Source organism: Grus americana, chromosome 2 (assembly GCF_028858705.1).
Source record: "Grus americana isolate bGruAme1 chromosome 2, bGruAme1.mat, whole genome shotgun sequence".
Taxonomy (NCBI): Eukaryota; Metazoa; Chordata; class Aves; order Gruiformes; family Gruidae; genus Grus; species Grus americana.
The window spans coordinates 124,899,040-124,920,949 of record NC_072853.1 but is presented as its reverse complement, the minus strand read 5'-3'; the positions used below and the strand labels follow the sequence as shown (position 1 = coordinate 124,920,949).

Below are 21,910 nucleotides of genomic sequence, written 5' to 3'. Positions count from 1 at the left end.
CCTTTAACGTCATCTGGCAAGGAAAGGCCAGATGCTCAAAACCACAGGGGAAAGCAGGAGATAGTATTGAGACCTGTATGAGGATCAGGTCCGAAGAGACAGTACCACTTTGAGCTGCTGTAAGCGGCTTCTGGGATCAAGCTGGAACCTACTTGGGAGTGAAAGCCAGCATAACGCAAACTCTTAGCCAAAAATTCTTAGACTGACTTTAGATAGCAAAGTTAAATTTAGTCTAGTTGTTTAGAACGACTTCTTCCTCTCATTTCCATCTCTAAAAGGTTAAGCATAGGCAGAGTGAAGAAAAGGCCTTCAAAATCAGACGGAGTCCTCAGGCTGGGGTCTGCAGTCCACTCGGTCCTCTGTACCTGGTCACGTGGAGTTTAGCGCCAGGTGTAGGTGCTGAAGCGGAGCAGGTTTGGATTAGGATAATTGAGGTCCCTCATGACAATAACTTAAGCTAAAACATCTCTTAAATGTCTCTCACATATGCTGGAGGGAAACTACATGTGATGACGTACCTCTCCTCCTTTCTGCCACCATGTCCCAGCATAACCAGGGCGGGTGAAAAGGCTGTCATCTCCTGCATGGCTTGAGGGGCTTGCTTTCCTACACTTGTATGCAGTTTAGCCAGATACTCCAAATACTGCACAGAAATATTAATATTTCTGTCGTGAGCCTTAAACTTTAGTAAATGCTTTTCTTTCCACAGTGTGCAGTCTGGACAACGCCTAGAAAATATTCAGATTTTCTTTTTCCTTTTTGGAAAGCACAGTCCACATTAATGGCCAAAGCATAATTAATGAATAAAGTGAATAATTCAAACTGTTCTTAAAAGTCAGTTTGAAAAATCAAAAATATTTTATGCTTGAAAGCACTGTGTTTAAAATCAGGGAAGTCTCTTTTTCCCTTTCCCTGAAGAGCCAGACTGGGATACACAAAGCCAGGTGCATAGTACCCATCCAAACCTCCATGGTGTGGGCATGCAGACATTTGAGCACATACCTCTGCCTTTGTGTGCAGTTCAGTCATTAGCAAGGAGCTTGAAGTGAACCATGTGCCTTCAGCTCCAACTGCCCAGTCAACTGCAGTGATACAATTTTTAATGCGATGATTTGGGGTGCAAAATAGAAAGTTTTAATTTGTATTTTTAAAAGGATCCTGAGAAAATCTCTGGAGGCCAGATCTTCTCTCCAGAAGGGTACTTCCTGGGTAAAAATACTGACCCATTCTCTAGAATAAGATTACAATACCTGTGAATTTGTACTTGGTCACGCCACGGAAGGAGAGACGTTTAGTTGCACTGCTTGCAGGTAAGCACAGTTGTGTTATTTTCCAAGAGAACAAAAGCTTAGCTTAAATAAATTCAGTTTGTTTTTAAGAGTGCAGTAGAAGGCTATCATACTATTTTAAAGTGTTTGCAAAGTATAAGATGGCAAAAGTTCAATCACTTTAAATTACGGGATGATGAAAGCCCTGAGCTGTCTGTAAAAGACAGCTTTTGCAGCATGACTTGAAGGTGGAACATGTTGAACTCTGCTGGACTCAGCAAGGGGGACGAATTCCACTGTGATCCCTTCCCTGAAAACCTCTTGTTACATCCCCTCTTATTCATATCTTAAAGTTGTCAGCTTGGACACCCCTGTGTGTCTTAATGAAATGATCTGGTACAAGGAGTAAGATGGTTTTGGGAGGGAAACCCAAAACACTGAAGGGACGAAATGCTGTTAAAAATGTTTCTTTTTCTTCTGGGGACTGTTTTCCTGATCAGATGGCAAAACCTTCTAACAAAGTTACATGCTGAAAAGCTTAGAGGCCTCCCTTCCTCCTCCTTTTTGTTTACTCCATGCAAGAACCAGTCAGTTCCAACCCCCAGACAACTGGCCAGCTGAAACTGGTACAGCCCTTTTCTTACTGGGCCTGTTTTCAGGGAAACAGTTGGGTTTGCCAGTGCTGTGTCGCTTGCAGTGCTTGACGGGGGGGCTGACACCTCCTTTGCCCACGCTGCCGTTGGCCACGCGCCAGCGGCGGCTGCTCCCGAGCCTCTCTCCGTGGCTGGGAGGCAGCTGAGAAATGTGATGGTGGTGGGGGTGTGTGTGCAGGTGTGCACGTGTGTGTGTGCTCCTGTGTCGATCAGCAGGTTTTCCCACGCTCCTCACTCGGCATGGGTTGGGGATTCCCAGCTGAAAATATGGAATCAGAATTGTGTACCAAAATAGGTGGATTTCAAGAGGAATCGTATTGTGTTTTGTCAAAAACCGTAGGGCTTGAGTAGTACTTTTGAGCTCAGAGGAAGCTACATTTTTCATTGCCTGTAACAAATCACCTCAGTTTGTACCCTATCAAAGCATCTTTTGCTTTAGCCACATGCCTTGTTTTTGTCATACTCTAATCTTCCCTCATAATGTTGCTTTCTTTGAGTTTGTTTGATGTAGATGGGAACACCCATGCAGAACCCCACCCCCTTTTTTCCTGTAATTAATTCTGTAATCTTTAATGTGAATATCTCTTGTTGAATCTTTCAAACCCACTTCTGAAATACATGATCTTCTTCACAAGTTTGGCATTGTACTTTCCTCTATTCCTTTCAAAAATGTTTAGAGGAGGAAGGGGAACAATTTCCCCTTCTCAGGGAGACAATCCACTCATTGCTTTGGGGAACAGTTTGGAAAAAACAGATAGAGTTTGCACATAGAATTTAACAAGCTAAATAATAGTCCCAAGACTGTTTCTTTCAGTTTTGTCCAGCACCAAGCTTATGATGAATCTTATGAAATCTCTAGAGTAGTCGCTATTCCCATAGTTCTTACTCACACTTAATTTTTGGTCAGTTACTGGATTTTTTTTTCCTTCTGTTTTTCAAATACCAAAGGAAGTGTGGTAGGTGGCCCAGTGGGAATTTACTTAAAAACAAATCCTTCAGCTGGAGAAATCAGACTGATGCACACTAGCGTTGATAAGACTTGGACTTCTTTGCCCTGGGGTTAGTGAGACCTGTAGATATTAGAGGCGCGGTTGTGACCCTCCTGACTGAGGAGGAGGCAGAACATGCTGTTACCAGATCAAAGAGAAGGATTGTTTTCAAGTGCCATTTGCAGTCGCTCGGTATGTAAAGTGGCTGGCTTCTAGCTGAGAAGGGTTGAGCACTGATTATCCTCATGCAGTTGGAGAAAGATGTAATGTTGCTGAATCTTGGAAAGGTGCTGTCTTCTGACTGTCAGGACCAGCACCCTGCGTCTCCTGGAGGATGTGTAGGAAACACGTATGGGGCATCCACAGGTTTGCTCGGGACTCAGGCTGTTTATTCTGGTGCCACTTGGCAGACACAAAAATGTAGTCCCTCAAGGAACAGGGCAGGAAGACGTTTTCAGCATTTGGAGTGACCGTATGCAACTAGCATTAACAAAAACACCACCAAAATGCTGGGTCCTGTGCTTCGGGTCCAGAAGAATGACACCCAAGGAAACAAAGTCTACTTGGGCGTAGTTTGGTGGGTGGCTTGGGAGAAAAATATGGATTGTTTTCTACCTCTGAAGGTGTTTTGTTTGATGGAGAAAATTGAATTATATTCTAACAAAGTAGCAGCGATAGCTGAGGGGTTTGTGTTGGGGGAGGGTTAGTACAGTATGCTTGTACATTTTGCTTTTCAGTTCAGAATATTAGCGTTGTTGTGGCTTTTTGTTTCTCCCTTTCAATGGAGGAGGTTGACGGAGAGGTTAGATACCAGTTCTGCCTCAGTGATTCATTAAAGCGGAGCTGGAGGAACGGAAGTCGCCCTGTTCAAAGGTGTGGGGAGTGTTTTATTGTTCTGCACGGTGCTGTGAATGCCAACGATTTTGCAGCTGTGAAAAGGGCTCTTAATGAGTTTCAGCATTTTAATGTACTTCAAGTTCCCAATTGTACAAATTTAAGAAGCTTAGCAATTCAGTATCTCCTGAATAATAGCATTTATTTTATACTCTAAATACACTCGGGGAAGTCTCAACAATATTGCAGGAAGTCTTGGTAATATTGCGGCTCCTTCCCGATGTGTAATAGCTTTAGAGGACCTAATTGACTTGAACAGTGGAATTGGTCCTTTAAAAAACATGCACACACAATTTTTGATTAATGAGCCCCATAATAAATCATTAATCTTTTTTGGCTCAAAAAATGATCTGAATAGTTTTCAAAGTAGAAGAAGTTATGTATGTTTTCCTAAACTGCCTTAGCGATACAGTGCTTGCATTTCAAATCTATCATCTGAAATTTACAGAAAAAATAACCTAACCTAATTTAATTTTTAGAAAAACAAGTCCAAACTCTGAACTACTTGGTTACTAAGAGGCATGTGAAGAAACATCTAGATAGGAGTACTTCCTCTTAGAATAATAAAAGCACTGTAAAATGACCATGTAATAAGTGTCCTTCTTCCTGAAGGATCCCAAAGTGCTTTTCCACATTTTCTATAGTCAATGTGGGTCATTCACCCATCACTTGAATGAAACCAGTCTTTACTGGCTCCACTAAACAACACTTTTTATAGGAAGGAAATCACAAATAACTCTTGCATTTGAAACTCTGGGGAGAATTTGAGGTAGGCAGATTGTAATTGCCCAACTTGGAACTGGGCCAGAAGACTGTGATTAATATACCCAGGCTGCGCTTTAATTGTCCCAAAGTAGTCAGGGCCTTGGTTTCAAGCGTGCTTTGTCTCTGAATAGTATTTCTTTTCTTCATGTTAATTTTGGAGCTTATAGAATGGGTGGCAGGTTTAGCAGAATTTAAAGGCAGGGAAATTTTTTACTTGCATGGGGATCAGCGACATTGAGACAATGCAACGCAATTTTCTACATGTATCTCAAGTGACAGAAACTGGTTGTATATTTTGGGGTTTTCTTCCTATTTTATCACATGAGCTTCTGATTTGGTTGGCTCCCTCAGAATATTTTCCCCACACTTCACTATTTTGAACTCTTTAAATATTATTATTTTAGGTCTTAAAATTAAAATGCAAATGGCTCTACTCCTTAACTTTTTACTTTCTCTGGGAATTGCTTGATCTTTCAAAACAGTGTGATATCTCAAAGACCTGTGAAAGGCAACCTGGCAGGTTAAGTTGATTGATCTATAAAAATAGGGTCACATAACTTGAAACTATTTCCCTTAAAAAGCAAACAAGCTGCAGAGGTTGTTGATGCTTTTCTCAGCAGAGCCAGCCTCATCCCCTCCCTGGCAGGGTAAGGCTGGGAAGCCTTTGAATGTCGAATCCCATCCTCAGGCTGCTGGATGTGCGTCCGTCTGTGACAGTCGCTGATCTGCAGATCCACAACTGAGTCAACATCAGCCTGAGACATTACTCAGTGGGATCCAGTGGATATTTTTTGTTCTCTTGGGGAACCTGAGAGTTTTAAAGGGATTTTGTAGAGATATGACCAGTTTCCATATTTAGAAGATAGGGGTGTTTTCTGGTGTTTTGGGGGATTTTTTGTTTGTGGTTTTTTTGTTTGGTTTTGGTTTTGGGTTGTGGGGTTTTTTTTTGCAGGTAGCCCACAGAATGCACATAACATTAGCTTGGTCTGTTGACAAAGTTGAGCCGAGTACAAATTTCTCAGGATTGCAAACTACCAGGTTTGGTCCCTTAGGTTTAAAGTGTTTACATGGCTTGTAAAAAACACACACACGTCCACAGCTGGATGTGTTTTACTATGAGCCACCAGGAATTGCTACAGTCATGATGAGAACTTCACAAGCAAACTCTGGAATTTCATAGGCATGCGCTTAAAGGCGTTGTACATGGTACCTTTCAGTCCTACCTCCTTTAGGAACAACTGCATTTTACCTCCTCAAAACATGGTTGAAGTTGTTTTCTGAGTATTGGGCGATTTTCTGCTTATGTCATCATCTGCCAATATCAGTATCAGCAAGGATAAGCAGTGAAAGAGGGAGTCTGCCTCTGATAAAACACTCCTAATTAACATGATAAAGCGGTGCTCTCTCATTCTAGTTCTCTGCCCTAGTGGTGCAATATTAGATAGCTGAGAGTTTAAGATATTTGGCTGGAAGCCTTCGGCTTTTCTTTTCACTAAAACTGGTTTGAAAACAAGTTGCGAATACAGCACCTGGGAGAGGTAATCCAGAAGCCCAAAGTGTACAGTAGTTCAGGTTCCTTTCTTTAATGTTGTCTGTTTAGTTATAAAAAAGATTCTAAAGCTGGAGCAGAATGACTTGGATCATTTAAGGACCAGTGCAAAAGCCAGGTCCAGCTTTCAGCGTCCTAGGAGAAGACCCCCACCACTCCCTCTACACCCTGCCACAGGTTGTCCTTTGCTTTTGATTCCAGCCATCCACTACATCCAAAATGCCTTCTTTGTAATTCCTTTCCAGTCCGGGACTCGAAGAATGCCTATGTATTCTTCTCACAGTTTTATTACTGCAGTAAGTTCTTAGAGTTGCTTATGATTTATAAGTGAGAAAGAGGATAATAACATCCTTCATTTGTTAGCTTGATATGGCCATCACTTTTTATATGAGCAGTTTATACACGTATACAAATATATGTAAAATATGATTACATGCAGATATATTTAATCACACACAAGCATACCACCAGCTAAGCACATTAAGTGGCTATGTATGGGGATACCTCCTTTGTATACACAGTCACTCACACATATGTATGCATAATTGCAAATGCGCCTCCTTTTTTGGAAGTCTGGGGTATAGTCTTGTATGCCTTTACACACAGACATCTGTTTACCCAGATCTTCAAAATTGAAAGCATGCTTAAACTGGAATGCACTTTTATGTGTATGATATATTTTGTTGTTACATATGTAATACAGAGCTGTAGTTATGTACTTAAACACATCATTCCCATGCATATACACACACCTGGGCACTCACATACATATATATACATTAGCTGCAGCTGAAATACTGTATAGACGTAAGAAGAACAGATAAGCACGAGCCACGGAGAGCTCAACAGTGGAATGCTAGTGCATTTTCTCACTGGCCAGCTTAGTACAACACAACGAATCATTGACATGCAAGCAGTAACAGCCAGCTGTGTGCTACGCAGAGCAGCCAAGTCCAGATTTCTGGAAACAGAAGGAAAGACAGCGTTATGGGGCTTGGAGCATTTCCTTCTTCCTTTCCTCCTCCTCACAGGAACTGGTCACGTGTACCTGGGTTCAAGCATTGTGCTCTGTCTTTAATTTCAGCTTGTAGTATCTTTCAATCTCTGCTCTACTGTTCTCTGATGTCATCTTGTGCCATTTCTGTACAGTTTGTCTCCTGGTCTCTTGATCACAAAGGAGCTGAACTGCATGAGCTTTTGTAGGTAGGCACCCTTCATGCAACAGCACCCCTGAACTTGTCCTCGCTGCCCTGTGAGCAGCCCTGTCCCTGTGGCACAGAGCTCCTCTCTGGCCACCCCAGTTCTACTGCGTCTCACCAGCTGACTGCAGACAACTACATGCGTTATTTCATTTCAAATGCCAGACATCTTTGCTTAATGGCCTTCTCAAAACTCTTCCTTTCTGCCACAAGAACAGCACATGTGCCTTTTCACATCGGTTTCTTGAGCAGAGGGACCAGGTTATGGCTCCTCATGGCTCAACAAAATTTGCTTAATAGCTCTGTCTTGATCCTTAGTACGTGGATAGAACTGGTCACGCTGTCCACCTTGCTATACTTATCCTAATTTCTGAGTGGTTTTCTGCTTCCTTCTGCAGAAAATTCTTAACTTTGTCTTTTCTATGTGAATATGCAACTGGAAACATTCATTGGCTTGGAAAACTTGAGTCAGCATTCACTGCTCAGAAAACTGCACTCTTCTAGCTGATATGAAAGGCGGAAGGAACTAATGAAAGGTTTGTAGGAAAACTCTCATGAAGAACTCACGCTTTCCTTGGTTTTGGGAAGTAAGAGAGTTCACTGGTTCCTTTCTGGTTCGCTGCCCCACATCTTGCACGGAGGCTGTTCTCTGTAGATGGAAAAGCACAAAAAAATTCCCTCTCCTCTCTGCTTTCATCAACTGGCAAGAGAAGAACCGTGTTCCTCTCACAGCACTCTCTATCTTTGATTTCCCCCCCCATACTGTAGAGTTGTAGGAGTGTCTACTACTCTCCCCTGGCTTTCCCCAAACCTCTAGCTAATTCATTGTGCCACTCAGATTCCTATTTTCTGCCTACACAAATCATAATATACCCTTAAATAATGCTTTCTTCCATGGTGGTGCTGGGGTTTTTTTGTCAGAGCAGGGAAGCTTTGATGCTTTGCTCATCTCCCTCTCCCAAGCAGGCTATGAGGAATGACAGATGGCTGGTCCCTCTTCCCTATCTGGAGACTGATGTGGTGTCTTCTGCTGCTTGTCCAGTGGCCACCATGGGTTATCGATTTGTCTCATGTCATTGCTGTGCTTTTCTCGTTTATTAGTTGCAGCCTCTGCTGCTCCCCTGGAGCTCATCACAGCCCCAGGTTAGAATGGTTTGGGTTGGAAGGGACCTTAAAGATCATCTAGTTCTAACCCCCCTGCCATGGGCAGGGACAGTCTCAGGTTAGCTGAGACCAGAGCAGGAAGGGAGGTGTTCCCACACCTTCAAATTTCCCCTGCAGCCTACCTGCTGTCTAGGCTCTACTTTATGACATTGACTGCAGCTGTGGGGCAGCGGACTTCTCTGGCAGCAAAAAACATGGTGGAACAGTGCCAGTGCTGCTGAGACTGCAGCCTGGAGAGCATGGGACCGTGCCTGCTTGGTTTTGCAAAGAGGCAGGGGTAAGCCCCATCATTAACCCTTTGTCCTTGCTTTCCAGCTGTTGGCTCCTACTCTCAACTTCATTTAGCAGGGCAATGTCATCACAAAGAGCAAGAGTTGCTCTGATGGGCGCCGAGGAGAGCGCAGACAGCTCAGCTGCTTCTGTGCAAGGTCATTCAGCGGTGATAATCACAGCAAATCAACCCTGCCTTTTCGTTCCATTTAATACCTTCTTTTTAAAAAGAGAAAGAAAAGTTGAAGTTTTTCGCTTACTAATAATATTTCCTCGTTTCCATCTGTGAAGGTGGAAATTGAGTGTTTCAAGGCCTTTTTGCTAATCCTCCACTGGGACTTGCTGACTCAGCACCAGGAATTCCACGCACAGGGAAAACATGGTAGTGCTGTGTCTGTCGTGCTTCTGAGCGATAACCATCCCTTGTCACATTTGAAACGTGGCTTGGTTGCCTTTTTATATCTGATTCATTTAGGAAAAGTGTAAGTATTTCTGCAGTGTACGTTTTGTGAGTTGTGCCTGATCTTAAATGGGAATGGTATTTTTGTCTGTGTTAAATACAGATTTCTCAAAATAAAACTGTCAAGGCTGTGTTTTATGGTGGATTTTGTTGTCCTTAAGCAGTATCTATGTAGATTTTTCTTAAGTTTCTGTAGTAGTTAAAAGAATCCAGACTCCCTGAAAATTGATGCATCCTCAAGGACTAGTAGGTTTCCATTTCTGGCATGTGCATCAAGATGAATAACTGTTCTCTAACAGTTTGTATGGACTCAGGCTAAGTAGGACTCAACCTTTATCCCAACAGGAATTCCCAGACAAGAAAACTCCGACTTCATTTATGGTTTATAGGAAGTAACGTAAAACATGACAAAATAAAGTGTTCGGTTTTCTTCACAAGCAATCACATGGGATCTGTGTGCTGCTTGAATTCGCCTTTGGGTCAATAGGTCAAATATTAAAAAGCATTATACTGTCCCAAAAAGTCCTCTTAATGCTGCTAATGCTTTCCCGGTGCTGATAATTTACTACCGTTAATAGCTCCAGGTTTTTTTCTAGTGCAAATGTAAACAGTTAAATGCTAAAGCTTTGAATTGTACATGAAGAAATCTGAGTTTCCTGACTTAGCCCCAACCTAGAGAAGCTTCTGAAGAGAAATGCAATAAGTTCCTACTGATCTAGAGATAGATGCAATATTGATAATAATTTAACCTCCTGTGCATATGTAGCATTTCAAATATATGTTGTCTTCATTTTGCCAGCAGCTTTGAAAGGAAATATTAAAGGCGAACAATAAATGCACGAAAATCATCAGAAGAGATGCATCCACTTGGGTTTTTGCATCTTTATTAATCTGAATATAGTTTTGAAAATATTTTCCAAGCACAGGTCCTGTTACTGCTAAGCGAGACCAATGAAAATTTTGCTGTAGAATTCAATTAGAGAAGGATGATAGAGCAAATATTCTGTCCTTAGGGAGAACAGCTGCTAGAAATAGTGGACAGAAAGTCCTAAGGCCACCCTGGCCAAGTACTAGTTACTGGTGCATGAAAACATCTGTAACTTGTGCCTCTGTCACTTCATTATGACAGGCTGCGGCCACTGGAAAATCAGACAGCAAAGCCCTCCTCTTTGCCACACTCTCGTCATTTAAAAAGTCCCATCGCTTTGTTTACTGAGCTTGAGGAGCAACGTGCAACCTCTGCTCTAACACCTGGCACAGTCTCCACAAATTATGTAGGAGGGGTTTATCCAGAGATTGATCTGACTGCTTACACCTACCCTTTGAGGAACTCAAGTTTGTTCTCTACAATGCCAGATTCTGTCTGCACTAAGCGAGTGATATTATGTATCTCCTGAGGTAGATTAGGGAGAAAACAATTTATTTCCACTACCATTTGTAATTCTTTCAGTCCAGCATTACTGTCTTGAGAACAGAGATGTTCTGCTTGAAACGTTGAGGTAAGAAAATAGCACAGCCCAGTCAGCTCCAGGTATCACCAGACCATGGCTTGAGAGTTGCCATCCTGGCAAATGTAGACTAAAAAAGCGAGATCTTCTAGAAATTATGTAATAATTTTAAATATTTATTCTAGAATCTCCATTGTTTTGTACCCAAATCCTGCTTTTCAGGATCTGTTATCATAATTTTCCAGATTTCAGCTTGTGCAAAGGAGAACTATAGAATTCATAAAAGAGTTTTATATTGTCTGAGTTCCATCTTGTAACTCTTGGTGTTTATGGCAGATGTCTAGGAGTATTATGATTTTACGTAGAGCAAAAATCATTGTAATTTTCTTTTTTTAGATATTATAACAATTGGACATTTTTGCACTGAATATTTTGCATATTAAAATATTGCATTTCAACTAATTAGTGTCACTGGCACTGCAGATCTTTTTTAAGAACCGAAGTAACCAGTGCTACTAAACACTTACTATTTGTGTGTATTGTGTTCTTCAAAATGCCAAATAATCACAAGAACCCAAGATAGCGGGATGTGTTTTGTGCATATTTATAAGGTATTATTTAAGAGCACTTTAAGTTAAGCTGTTAATTTAATTTTATTGATTTAGTGCATACAACATTTTAGCTCAAATTAGTTCTCTTTTCTCCATTGTTGATAATGGAAGGTTTATACTGTGGCCTGATTTCATGCTATGTCCTCTGTAAAGCAAATAATCTCTGCTGTGACATCTTCTTTCTCTGTTTGTGTAAGTATATACATGCACACGTACAAATGCACCCTTTCTGTGGGACAGTATTATGTAAAACACAATTCAGCGAGAATGTGAATAGTAGGAGTTAAATTGCAAGATTCGTTGACTCTGTGCAGGGGCAAAGGACTTGACTCCTGTCTAAGTATCGGTGAGAAAATCCTGAAAAATATACATCAATCAGCATGTCATTAACCCAGCATAGTATAAAGCAAATAAACATACTCGATGCAATATCATCTAACGTGCAATAGGACACTGTGTCTTAAGTTCACTAGGACACAGTTGGTGACAAATCAAAATGAATAGCTAAGGATTCCGCTTAGATTGCAGCTCATCTGGCAAATCAGCCTTTTCCTTCCAGAGGTCATCAGTGAGTTTTAATTTCGGGTTTGTGGCCAGGAGATTATGTAGCATTTTCAGAAATTGTTATAGACGGGTTTTAGGTAATCTGAGGGTAATTAATTGACTCTTACTTAACAGCAATATAAATAGCCAAGCAGTCATTAAAACAGTATGAAAGAGAACAGGGAGGCAACTGAACACCTTCAAAGCTGGAGTGACACAATGATTTTTGCAGAGGTTGAGCTGCCTTTTTGGCTGCAGTGCACTACGCAAGTTGGAAACTGTGGAAATTTGTTTCTAGGAAAACCGAGAAGTGAGGAGTTCTAAAAATCTCACCTCTTAATGGGAGAAGTATGAGAAATAGGTTTCTATATCAGTCTGGGATAGTTCTGGTTATGATTGTATTTTATGAAAATAAAAGGAGGTACCATGTATCTTATGCAGTGCTCCAAAGGCAGCAAGCGTAGCGACTCAAGTCCATATTTGCCACACAAGATGAAGGGCAAATCAAATCACCATTGGCAGATGAAATGCGTGATGGAAGGTCCTGCGGCAGCTCTGTGCTGGACAGACCAATAACAATTCGGTTCCAGCAATATTTAGCTTTAGCAAATGCTGTGCTGTCCATGAACAAACTTAATTAAAAGAAAGCTGAGTACAGCTTACACAGCACGGCACAGCACTCAGTTTGCACAGTGAGAAGAAATCCTGAGCATATATAAACTGTGAACTCTTGTAAAAGTTCATGGTTTTAATTAAAACAGTACTTAGAAACATTACTTCGCTGTGGAACTGATACAGGTATTTGTGACAAATAATTTCCTACAATACTTTTCTTTTTCTCTTCATAGGTCATGGGTTTTAGGAATTCGCTCGTTTGCAATTTTTTGACAAAATTTGGTAGAACAAATTTTATCTTACGCCTTGTTTAAGAAGTAACTGCAAAGAGTGCGTCGGTGATGGCACAGTAAGGCTGTCACATCTTTCTTTCCTGATCAGATGATCCCAGGCATAGGGTTCCTAATGGCAGGAGTTCTTTTCTTGGGTTATTATAAAGCTCAGAAGTGCTTAAATTTACTTCTGCAAATCACAGTACAATGCTTTTGAAGATCATTGGGAAAATGCTTTTTCTTCAAAATACCACTTGTGAGTGTTTTCTGTGTTTATGTGCAGAATCACTGTATCTTTTCAGAAAGTGTCCTTGTCATTGTTAACAGGCATTTGACATGACTTGTTGACAATCAAGCTGATACAGAAAATGCATGCTGCAGTTACAGTTTTAGATATATTTATAATGTTTGATGGATTGGGCTTAATTATTACTGTACAATAGTTGCATAATTATGCTGAGGCTGAATGTCCTGCAGTGCTATGGAAAACCCACATTGCTACTAAATTTTGAACCGTGGCAGTGTAAAAGTCAGTTAGGATTGGGTACGGGAAAAAGATAATTTACAAAACATAGTCAGTAGATGTATCAGGGTGGAGGAGAGATTTAACATCTCAGGATGTTAAATCTTGACTTACTGTAGTCTTTGGAAGACCATCAAACACCACACAGATTCCTTTGAAGGTACCTAAGACAAAATAAGCCTCTTTGAATACCCAAATGTCTTCTGCTCTGCAGTACTTTCCCTGTGAAACCATCAGTGTTCAGGCACAGTCTTGGTTGAGGACATAGCTAGTGCTTCTGGCAGTGCCTGCTGCAAAGAACTTTAGAAGGACTCCTGACAAGGCAGCCAGCATCGCATTTACCAGTTTCCTTCTACTGTATCTATTGGATTATCAGTACTTAGTGCACTAATAAAATCCATGTAAAGTTTAGGCTTTCTGTACAGTCTTGTAAGCCTTTTGGTGTGCTGCTCAACAAAAGAGTGAAACCAGCCAGGGATCAATAGTTAACTGGCCATTGATTTAGCTGTCTACACTGTTAAAAATGTGCCCACAAAGGGAAGCAAATAAGCCAGTAAAAAGTCAAAGGCAACCCTGGCAGCTGCACTTGATTCATTCTGTTCACCTCATGTTACTGCGATGATGGCTCAAAATTTGCCATTGCAAATGTTTCTTGTGGGCTTGTTAGTTTGTTCATTCCTTCTTTTTATAGAAGAAATCATAATGTGAAAAATCTTTGAAAGCAGGGTTACCGTCTCTTAATTCAAATCAGTGTATCTTCATTGAGTTGCAGGCATCATGCGGATGTACGCAGGCAAGATCCCAGTCCCGAAGCACTGCAGAGAACCCCTCCCTCCTGCCCCTGCTGAGAAGGAGCAAAAGGGTTTCCTGCCATTGCTTCTCTGATACCGGGAGGTGGTGGAGTTTGGGGTGACTTTATTTTAACTTTCACACCACTAGCCCATATTCATCCTATCTAACCATGATTACTAAGTTAGGAGCATCCTGCCATGCTTGGATAGGTCAGTGAAGAGACAACCTCTCCAAGTGTTACTTGCAGACATTAGGTAGTAGATCTGAAGTTAAACAACTGAATTATAAATTCAGTAGTTTACTCTGAAAACCAGGCATCTTTTACCTATGTGCAAAAATATGCCACATTTATGTGAAAAAGCAGCAGGAATGAATGGAGAAACAATAGAAAACTAGGGGGGAGGGAATCTCTTAATTCAGATTTTTGGTATGTGAATCCAATCAAATGCATATCAAATCAGCTTTCAAATGAATGTTTATTTCAGATGTCCTGGAAAGTTCTCATGATCTGCAGTACTAAAAAAGTAAATAGTAAATAATGAAGCAACAAGAAGAGATACTGAATGTGAATCTACTGAGAGAAGTATTACATGCTTCCTCTAAATTTCATTTAAGCTCAGTGGCTTGTATAGAATCCAGTTTAGAAATAATCTAATACACTGAAGATGAGACTGATGCTACCATACAACTACAGTTTTCAAAATACTGAGCAAACACAGGAAAATTTATGACATGGCATATAAATGTTTCCATATAAATGATCTGGTTTCATATAAATGGTTCCACATAAATGCCTTTCTCCATAAAAAGCGTAACTATTTTTATGTTAAGGGGGGAGAGAAGTTCAACCCAGATCTTTAAAGGAGAGAAGTAGTTAGGCACAGAGCCTGAAGATCTTGGCAGTGGCCATTAGGCAGAGATGGTCTAGTTTGGGAAAAATACTAATTGAGGGTGATTTGAACCTGGTTCTAAAATGTTCAGAAAGATCTGACCATGCTTCTAAAGGTGAGCGTAATATTGACCTGTGTCAATATTAATATGATGAAGTCTCAATTTATTAAAGACAAGAAAAGCATACGATCTATTAATATAAATATTGATTATATCTTTAAAAAGAGGAGTTCAGAATCTCATATCGATCCACATATAAAGTTATATTCCCAGAATAAATTTGGAAGATGGAAAAAGGAATAGTTTGAACTAATAATAAGTGCTTAGCTTCCTACAGCAGGCTGCTCTAAGGAGAAATAATTTAGGTTGAATAAAAAGAATTGGTACATAGGATTCCCAAATAAATCAAACACACTCGGTTTCCAGTCCTACTGAGATTACAGGGGTGGGGGGGGCACTGAGTTTCTTTTGGGAAGAAATAATGTAGCCAAAAACTGCCCGCCCCTCCCTACACATGTGTCTTTAAAGAATGTATTAGTAAACGGACTACATAAAGAGGCTCAGCCTCTTCTCGCACCAGCAGGAATTGTTCTTTCAGCTTTTCATGGTTGCTTCCAAAGATTATCTCAAGATGGGAGGGAAAATCCCATCTGAGCGTTGTCCTTCCTTTCAAGAGTGGCTGGGAGGGTCCAGCAAAGTAAACAGCAAACTTGGAGTTGCAGCACGCCCTCCGCTGGGTTTTATCCATTTCAAATGCTGTTGGTGTAGTGCGTTTCAAATCCTCTGCATTATGAACTTCTTCTGCCTCCTCGGCACAGGCCTTGGGAGCTGAGTGACTGGCCCAGTTCTTGCTAAAAGGCAGTGACAAAATTTCTGGCTGTTTCCCCAGTACAACTGCTCCTGACTGCTGAACTCCAGAGCCTTGCAGCAGGACGCCTGCTGCTGAATGCTGGAAATGCTCTGAGCTAATTGAAAACTTGGTTTTGACCTACTGTTAGTTTGCAGTATTCACAATTTTAAACCTTCCTAGCTGTGGTTTTGGCCAGTTTGGGAGCATCTGTCGTGTACACCCCCACAGCCAGAATGGCCTAACTACAATGTATGTGTGCAGCTAATACCCCTGGAGCAAGCAGCTGAGGTATTTGGGCTACAATGGTGGTGAAACAGGCTGGGGAGGGAGCAAAGGGAGTTGCACAAAGCCCTGCACTTGTCTTGAGAGGAGCTTCAATTGGCTTAATTTCTTCTTTTTTTGTTGCTGGCCCATTCTGTGGCACTCGGTGTACCCACGCAGGCTGGCACGCAGCAGGACCCCAGAATGAGCTCAGTCCAGGGTGTGAGGCTGTGGCAGGATTTCAGAGGGTTGAGGCTGACTGGATGAGTTCACCCCTGTTTCTCTGGGGCTGCAGTGCAAGTGCAAGCTGTACTTGCAAAATGTGACCCTCCTTGGGCTGGCAAATGCGAGATCTTGGGTAAAATGAACTTCAGCGAGGACAGCCCAGAGCAGGCTTTTGATGGTGCCTTGAGACTGCGCTTGCACGTTTGCATGCCTTCAGCATGATGCTTTTGCAGCTGGCACACACAGCAGGCTCCACAGCTGCCTTCCCACTCCCTTTGAGAAGCAACAACTTGGCCTGGTCTTATACCCATTAATTAGCTGTGTTTGGCACACGGGGTCTGGGAAAGGCAGAGGAGCCATGCCTCCACGCTGAGGTGAGCCCTCCGCCACTCCTCAGCTGCCCCTCTCCTCCTGTGAGCCCCTGGGGCAGCAGACGGCTGCAGACCCTGGAGCCCCTGGAGGGGCCCTTCTCATCAGTGGTGGATTAAACCAGAGACTGCTGTGCTTTGGGAAGACTGTGTGAAGAGGTGTGTCATTCTCCTGTGGTGTGGGGATGAGCCTGGTGTCTCTGGTGGGGTCTGGAGGGGGAAAGTGGGACGGGGACGGCAGAGCCCAGATGGCAGTGCGGACTCTGCTCGGCTGGTGGCCCCGCTGTAGTGGCTCTAAGTTGGTGGCTGTGGGGCATCTGAGGCATGGTGCTGTTAGAGGTGTTTGTGGGGCGTGTGTGTCTTTCTGCCACGCCACCCCTTCTCTTCCCGTCAAAAATATTGGGGGCGTAAGAGGAAAACACAGTTCTGAAGCTGCTGTGCGTATCATACAAATGACTTTCAGCTCTCTTACTGATGCCTGGTCAGTTTGGGACCGGACACAATAATAAATGGGATTTTAGTACCCAGAGGTGGGAAGTAGCATTTTTTTAATGCCTGGTAGAAAAACATAGAAAGAATTAAATGAACCAGAGAGGGCTTGAGCCCCACTGTGCAGATGCAGACACCCACAGTCCCCACCATTCCTGCAACCTTGGAAGGTGGTCTTTCACTGAAGACAAACCTGTCACCTAGTTGCGATTATGAAAGGCTAGTCGTTTGCGGGGTACTTGGACTTACCGGTTCTGGCTAGGCTCATCTTGTCAACAAATGGGCACCTTTTGAACAGTAGGACACCTGCCCTTCAAACTGAAAAGCTCAGCAGTTACGCTGCGCCAGGGAAGCGAGTAGGTCACGCAGGATCTCAGGGAATCTGGGATGAAAAGGCTCTAGGCAAAACAAGGAACATGTTGTCAGCACCTCCATGCCACAGAGGGGATCTCTGCACAGCTGGAAAAGATCACGAGGAGCCCTGGTGCCAAAGGCTGGGGGGAGGCCGAGCCTGAGAAACAGGGGCTCGTGAGGTTAGGCTGCCATGGGGCCTGGCTGCACGGCGGCAGGGCCGCCCTGCTCCGCACCCCTCCTGTAAAGCCTGCTCGGCTCCACGCTTCGTCGCTGGTAAGGCATTTCGTCTTGTTTCAGTTTGTGTTGTGAGGTATGGCTTCTGTGGGGTGATATTTCTCTGCAAAGGAAAGGGATATTTCTCTAAATGTTATATTTGTATAGTAAGGAAAAATAACGTGGATTTTTTTCCTTTCTTAGAAAACACTGTTCCATTGAGGAGGTACCACGAGTGGCCTCATCTGTCTCTCTCTGCTTGCAGCTCTTGTTTATCATGTTGATAAAAGATAGGCTTGGTAAATCCTTGTGAGAGAGTGACTATGGCCTGCTAGTCTTTCATTCATCCTCAGAGTGTAGCTAAACTTTCCACGGATATTTAAAACAACGACATTTAATCTCTAACACAGTTAAAAGGCTTACGCGTTCCTACTCCAGAGGTGAGACACACTGGCAGCGGTTCTTATTTATTTTATTTGTTTGCCCCAGCTTGAAAACCGAGTAGTCAAAAGAAAAATTCTCATTTTAATATTCTGCAGGACTGAATTGCTTCAGTGAAAGCAAAGGCTGTTGTGCAGTTACTGATGCATGACTCTGCTTTTTTCGTATTAGTCTGTCTTTTGGCTATGGGGAACTCATCTGCATAAGACCATTAGGTTTTTTCCTAAATATTGACAAGGGATGTCAGTCCCTGAGCACTGATTGGTTGATTAATCAAAGTCCTTAACCAATGAATGGTTTGAGGTTTGCATAATGATGTGATTATTTCTGAAAAACTGTGCCTATTGGAATTGCAAAGCTTTCTACTTTGATTTGCTTCTATAATACCTCTGCTTTAACTACCTCCAATTGCTCACATTTTCAAAGTACTATCAATGAAGATGTTTCCTAACTCCTATATCTTTCCTTTTTGCTTGTGGCCCTGGGTGGGCGGAAGTAAAAAGCCATAAAACTTAAATAATTTGCATGCAGAAAAGGGAAAAAATGTGGAAAAAAATAAAGGAGAAAGAAAATGGTTTGGGTTTTTGTTTTTCCCAAAGCTAAAAGTGTGATCTGAGGCTAATATTCCTCTCTTTTCTTGCCCACCTTCCCTCCAGGACTGTTTGCATGATTTTCCTTGCATTGTTGATACTTACCAGTTCTGACCCCTCACTAATATCCTTTGGTTATTGGAGAGGAACTGGATACCAGATCTGTATGAATGTAAATTGAAGAGAGAGAAAGGAAGATGACTACAGGGGAAGATGCCTGGAAAGGGAAAGAATGTTTTTCTAGTTTTGGGGTTTGTAGCTTCAATTTGCAGTAAGTTCGCTGTTGGTGTGCGTGTGATTTTCCTCTCCTCTGCCCCTTACTATAAGGCCTAGTAATAACTGGGTATATTTTTATGGACAGCAGCTTGAAAATGTGCCTACTTTGTTCTTTTATTTCTGTTTTGTAAAATAGTGGGGCATTCAACCTGCATGGTAATGTGTTGTTTCGTGGGATAATGGCTCTGGAGATGCGAAGCTAGAATGCACTGGGCATTAAGCAGTATGTCCAAAGGCAAGTGTTCACAGCTCTTGGGTCAGAATCCAAATTATGCAGTAAAACAGTATTGCGCGCCTCTTGATTTTGGACCCTTTGGGGTATCCATTTGCAGCTTTTCTTCTCATCCAAAAGGGCTAAAAGTTTCCTTCAGCCTGGGGTAAGGGAAGCTGAAAACTTTCTTTGGTTTCTGATTCTGGTATTTAGCTAAGCGAAACTTTGTTTAGTCATTCTTGTCCCTGCAAAGACAGGGTGCGTGAATCACAGCTTGAAACAATTTCTGCTTCCTTTTTTGAGGCCTTGAATGTGCAAGGCAGTGATGGAGCAGACATCTTGGTTCTGTCCTGTCTTCATATATCTTCTAGAAATAGGACGTGTGATTCTTTGTGTTTGACAAGACACATCTGCACCGATTTTAATGGCATGTAATTTGAAACTAGTTTAGTTAAACCAGAGCAGATGACTGCAGGACTGTGTGTAATTTCTTCAGTGTAAGGTTGTGGTGCTGCTGCAAGATTATTAATCTGGTTTTAGGACAGCTCATAGCAAAATAAAAGGTAATACTGTTGTCATATAAATCTCATTGTTGAACAAGTACGAATTAATTCTGCCTGTTAAAATGTGTAATGAAAAAGAATCCAAAAATCTGTCTCAGAAGACTTTGTCAGGTAAAGGTATTGTCTGGCTTACTGCACAGCATAAAGATTGTATCTTATATTTTTGGTTATTAAGCATTAGCTGAGATTCTGTAGTCTTGCCTGATCCCAATCAGGCTTGTACTGACAGGTGATCAGATATTATGTAAAGCTCATATCAATGAAAATGGAACCAGAGCCATGAAAATTTGCAAGAGCTTAACTAAATTGATTTAATGTAATCAAGACTTGGTTGTCTGTAGACAAGGTTTTTATTTACTGCTTTAATACACTTATTTTCCATATGGCATCTATGCCTCTCTCATGTTTCTTTGCAGTAGTTCGGCAAGCGAGAATAGAAGTTGGAATGGTTGCCAAAATGGAAAGTTTAGCCTAAAAATCAAAAATAGAACAAGAAAGCTGTCTTCAAATTTGTTTTCTCAATTATTCATACTACGGGCTGATATTTTAATTCAGTCTGAGAATAAACATGTGCCCTGTCTCACCAGGACCTTAGGGTGAACTGCAGTACTCCCCCCTTCCCCCCGCCCAGTTAGCTCTTGTTGCACATTATGTGCACATTATCAACCAACACATTTCGGGGGGGGGGGGGGGGAATGGAAAAGATACTATGGAAAGTGTTCTGTGTTTTCAACCAACCTTACTCATGATGAACAGGTTGAATGGGAAATCTGCAGGCTGGAAAGCACATCTGCTTAAAACATGTGTTGAGTTTTCTTTCTTTACTTATGTTAACAGTGAGCACATTGTGGAAATAATGTTTTCTTCACAATCTGTTTGCTAAATTAGGGGACAAACCCGAGAACACTTGTGCATGAGAGTAATTTTCTATAAATGAGTAGTGTCACTGAGTTCAGTAAGAGCAGTCACGCACAGAATTAAGCACTTGCATGAGGGTTTGCAGAAATTTGGCAAATACGTTGTCATCGTGAACAGATTGCCCATCTTTGCTTCTAATGCAGCTAAATATTCTTGACTTGGTCCTGTTTTGAGTAGCCCTCATTGTATGAGCTGTAAGCTATTCTATTGTGCTAAGCCTAACTGAGGATATTTCTCTTATTTTGTCATAGCAACAAGAGCAAGATCCCACAAATCTATACATCTCAAATTTACCTGTTTCCATGGATGAGCAGGAACTGGAGAATATGCTGAAACCCTTTGGACATGTCATTTCCACCAGAATATTAAGAGATGCTAATGGAGTCAGCAGAGGAGTCGGCTTTGCCAGGTGAAACCTTTAATTTTTGTTGAGTCGTGCACATTTTTTTGCTTTGGTCCTTTGCAAATGCTTTCTATTCTGTAACTCCTTAGCCTCATAGCTATGGAAAATGCAGAGCAGCACCTTTATCAGATTGTGTGTCTGTTCTCTCCACTGAGGTGAAGAGTACCAATGCAGAAGGATGTTCGCTTCATTGCTCTAAAAAATAGTTCATTGTATGTATGTTTATGTAAATAAAATCACTAGGAATAGCGATCCAAGCTTGGATAATAATAAATGTCCTACAGCCAAAAGCACACACTTGGTGAAGAAATCGTTCAAATGTTTAGCAAAGATTTTGCAACAGGAAAAAGTAAATTTAGCAGTTAGAAGAGCAGAAGGGAGGAACTATAGTTGAAGAAACGTGACTTCCTTGAAAGCTGCAGGGAACTCAAGCCTGTGAGAAGAGCTTAAGAAGAAATATTTGCATATAACAAGCCCTGTTGAAGTAGTCAGATATTTTAGACAGAATGGGCAACATATTATTACCATGTAGTTCATTGTCAGTACAGATAGACAAGTTTCCATGTTTACTCTCAGGGAATATTTACATAGATTCTCTTCAGCTTGAAACATTTTTAAATCAAATTGTTTTCTTTTGTAAAGCCAAGGAGTAGAGCGCTATATATAGAAAGATATTTTCAATATCCCAAGATATTGAAAAAGCAAATAAGAAGAGAAATTTACAATTGTGCTGTAAATCAGTCTTCTGCTTCAAGAGAAAAGGGAAAAAAATCCCAAATCATTGTTTCTAGAGAATATTTATAACATTGTGCTTTGTAGAGGAGGTGAAATGCCTTAGTCAT

The 21,910-nt window shown here is 41.6% G+C and overlaps 1 protein-coding gene across 10 annotated transcripts in view; it reads left to right on the top strand.

Annotated features, from left to right (window-relative positions):
• RBMS3 (RNA binding motif single stranded interacting protein 3) overlaps positions 1 to 21,910 on the top strand; it is a 720,759-nt gene that overhangs the window by 543,450 nt on the left and 155,399 nt on the right. For all 10 annotated transcript variants that reach the window (XM_054815906.1, XM_054815907.1, XM_054815905.1 and 7 more), the window contains one exon: positions 20,917 to 21,074. In XM_054815906.1, the coding sequence (XP_054671881.1) occupies positions 20,917 to 21,074 (158 nt within the window). The remainder of the gene's footprint in view (positions 1 to 20,916; positions 21,075 to 21,910) is intronic.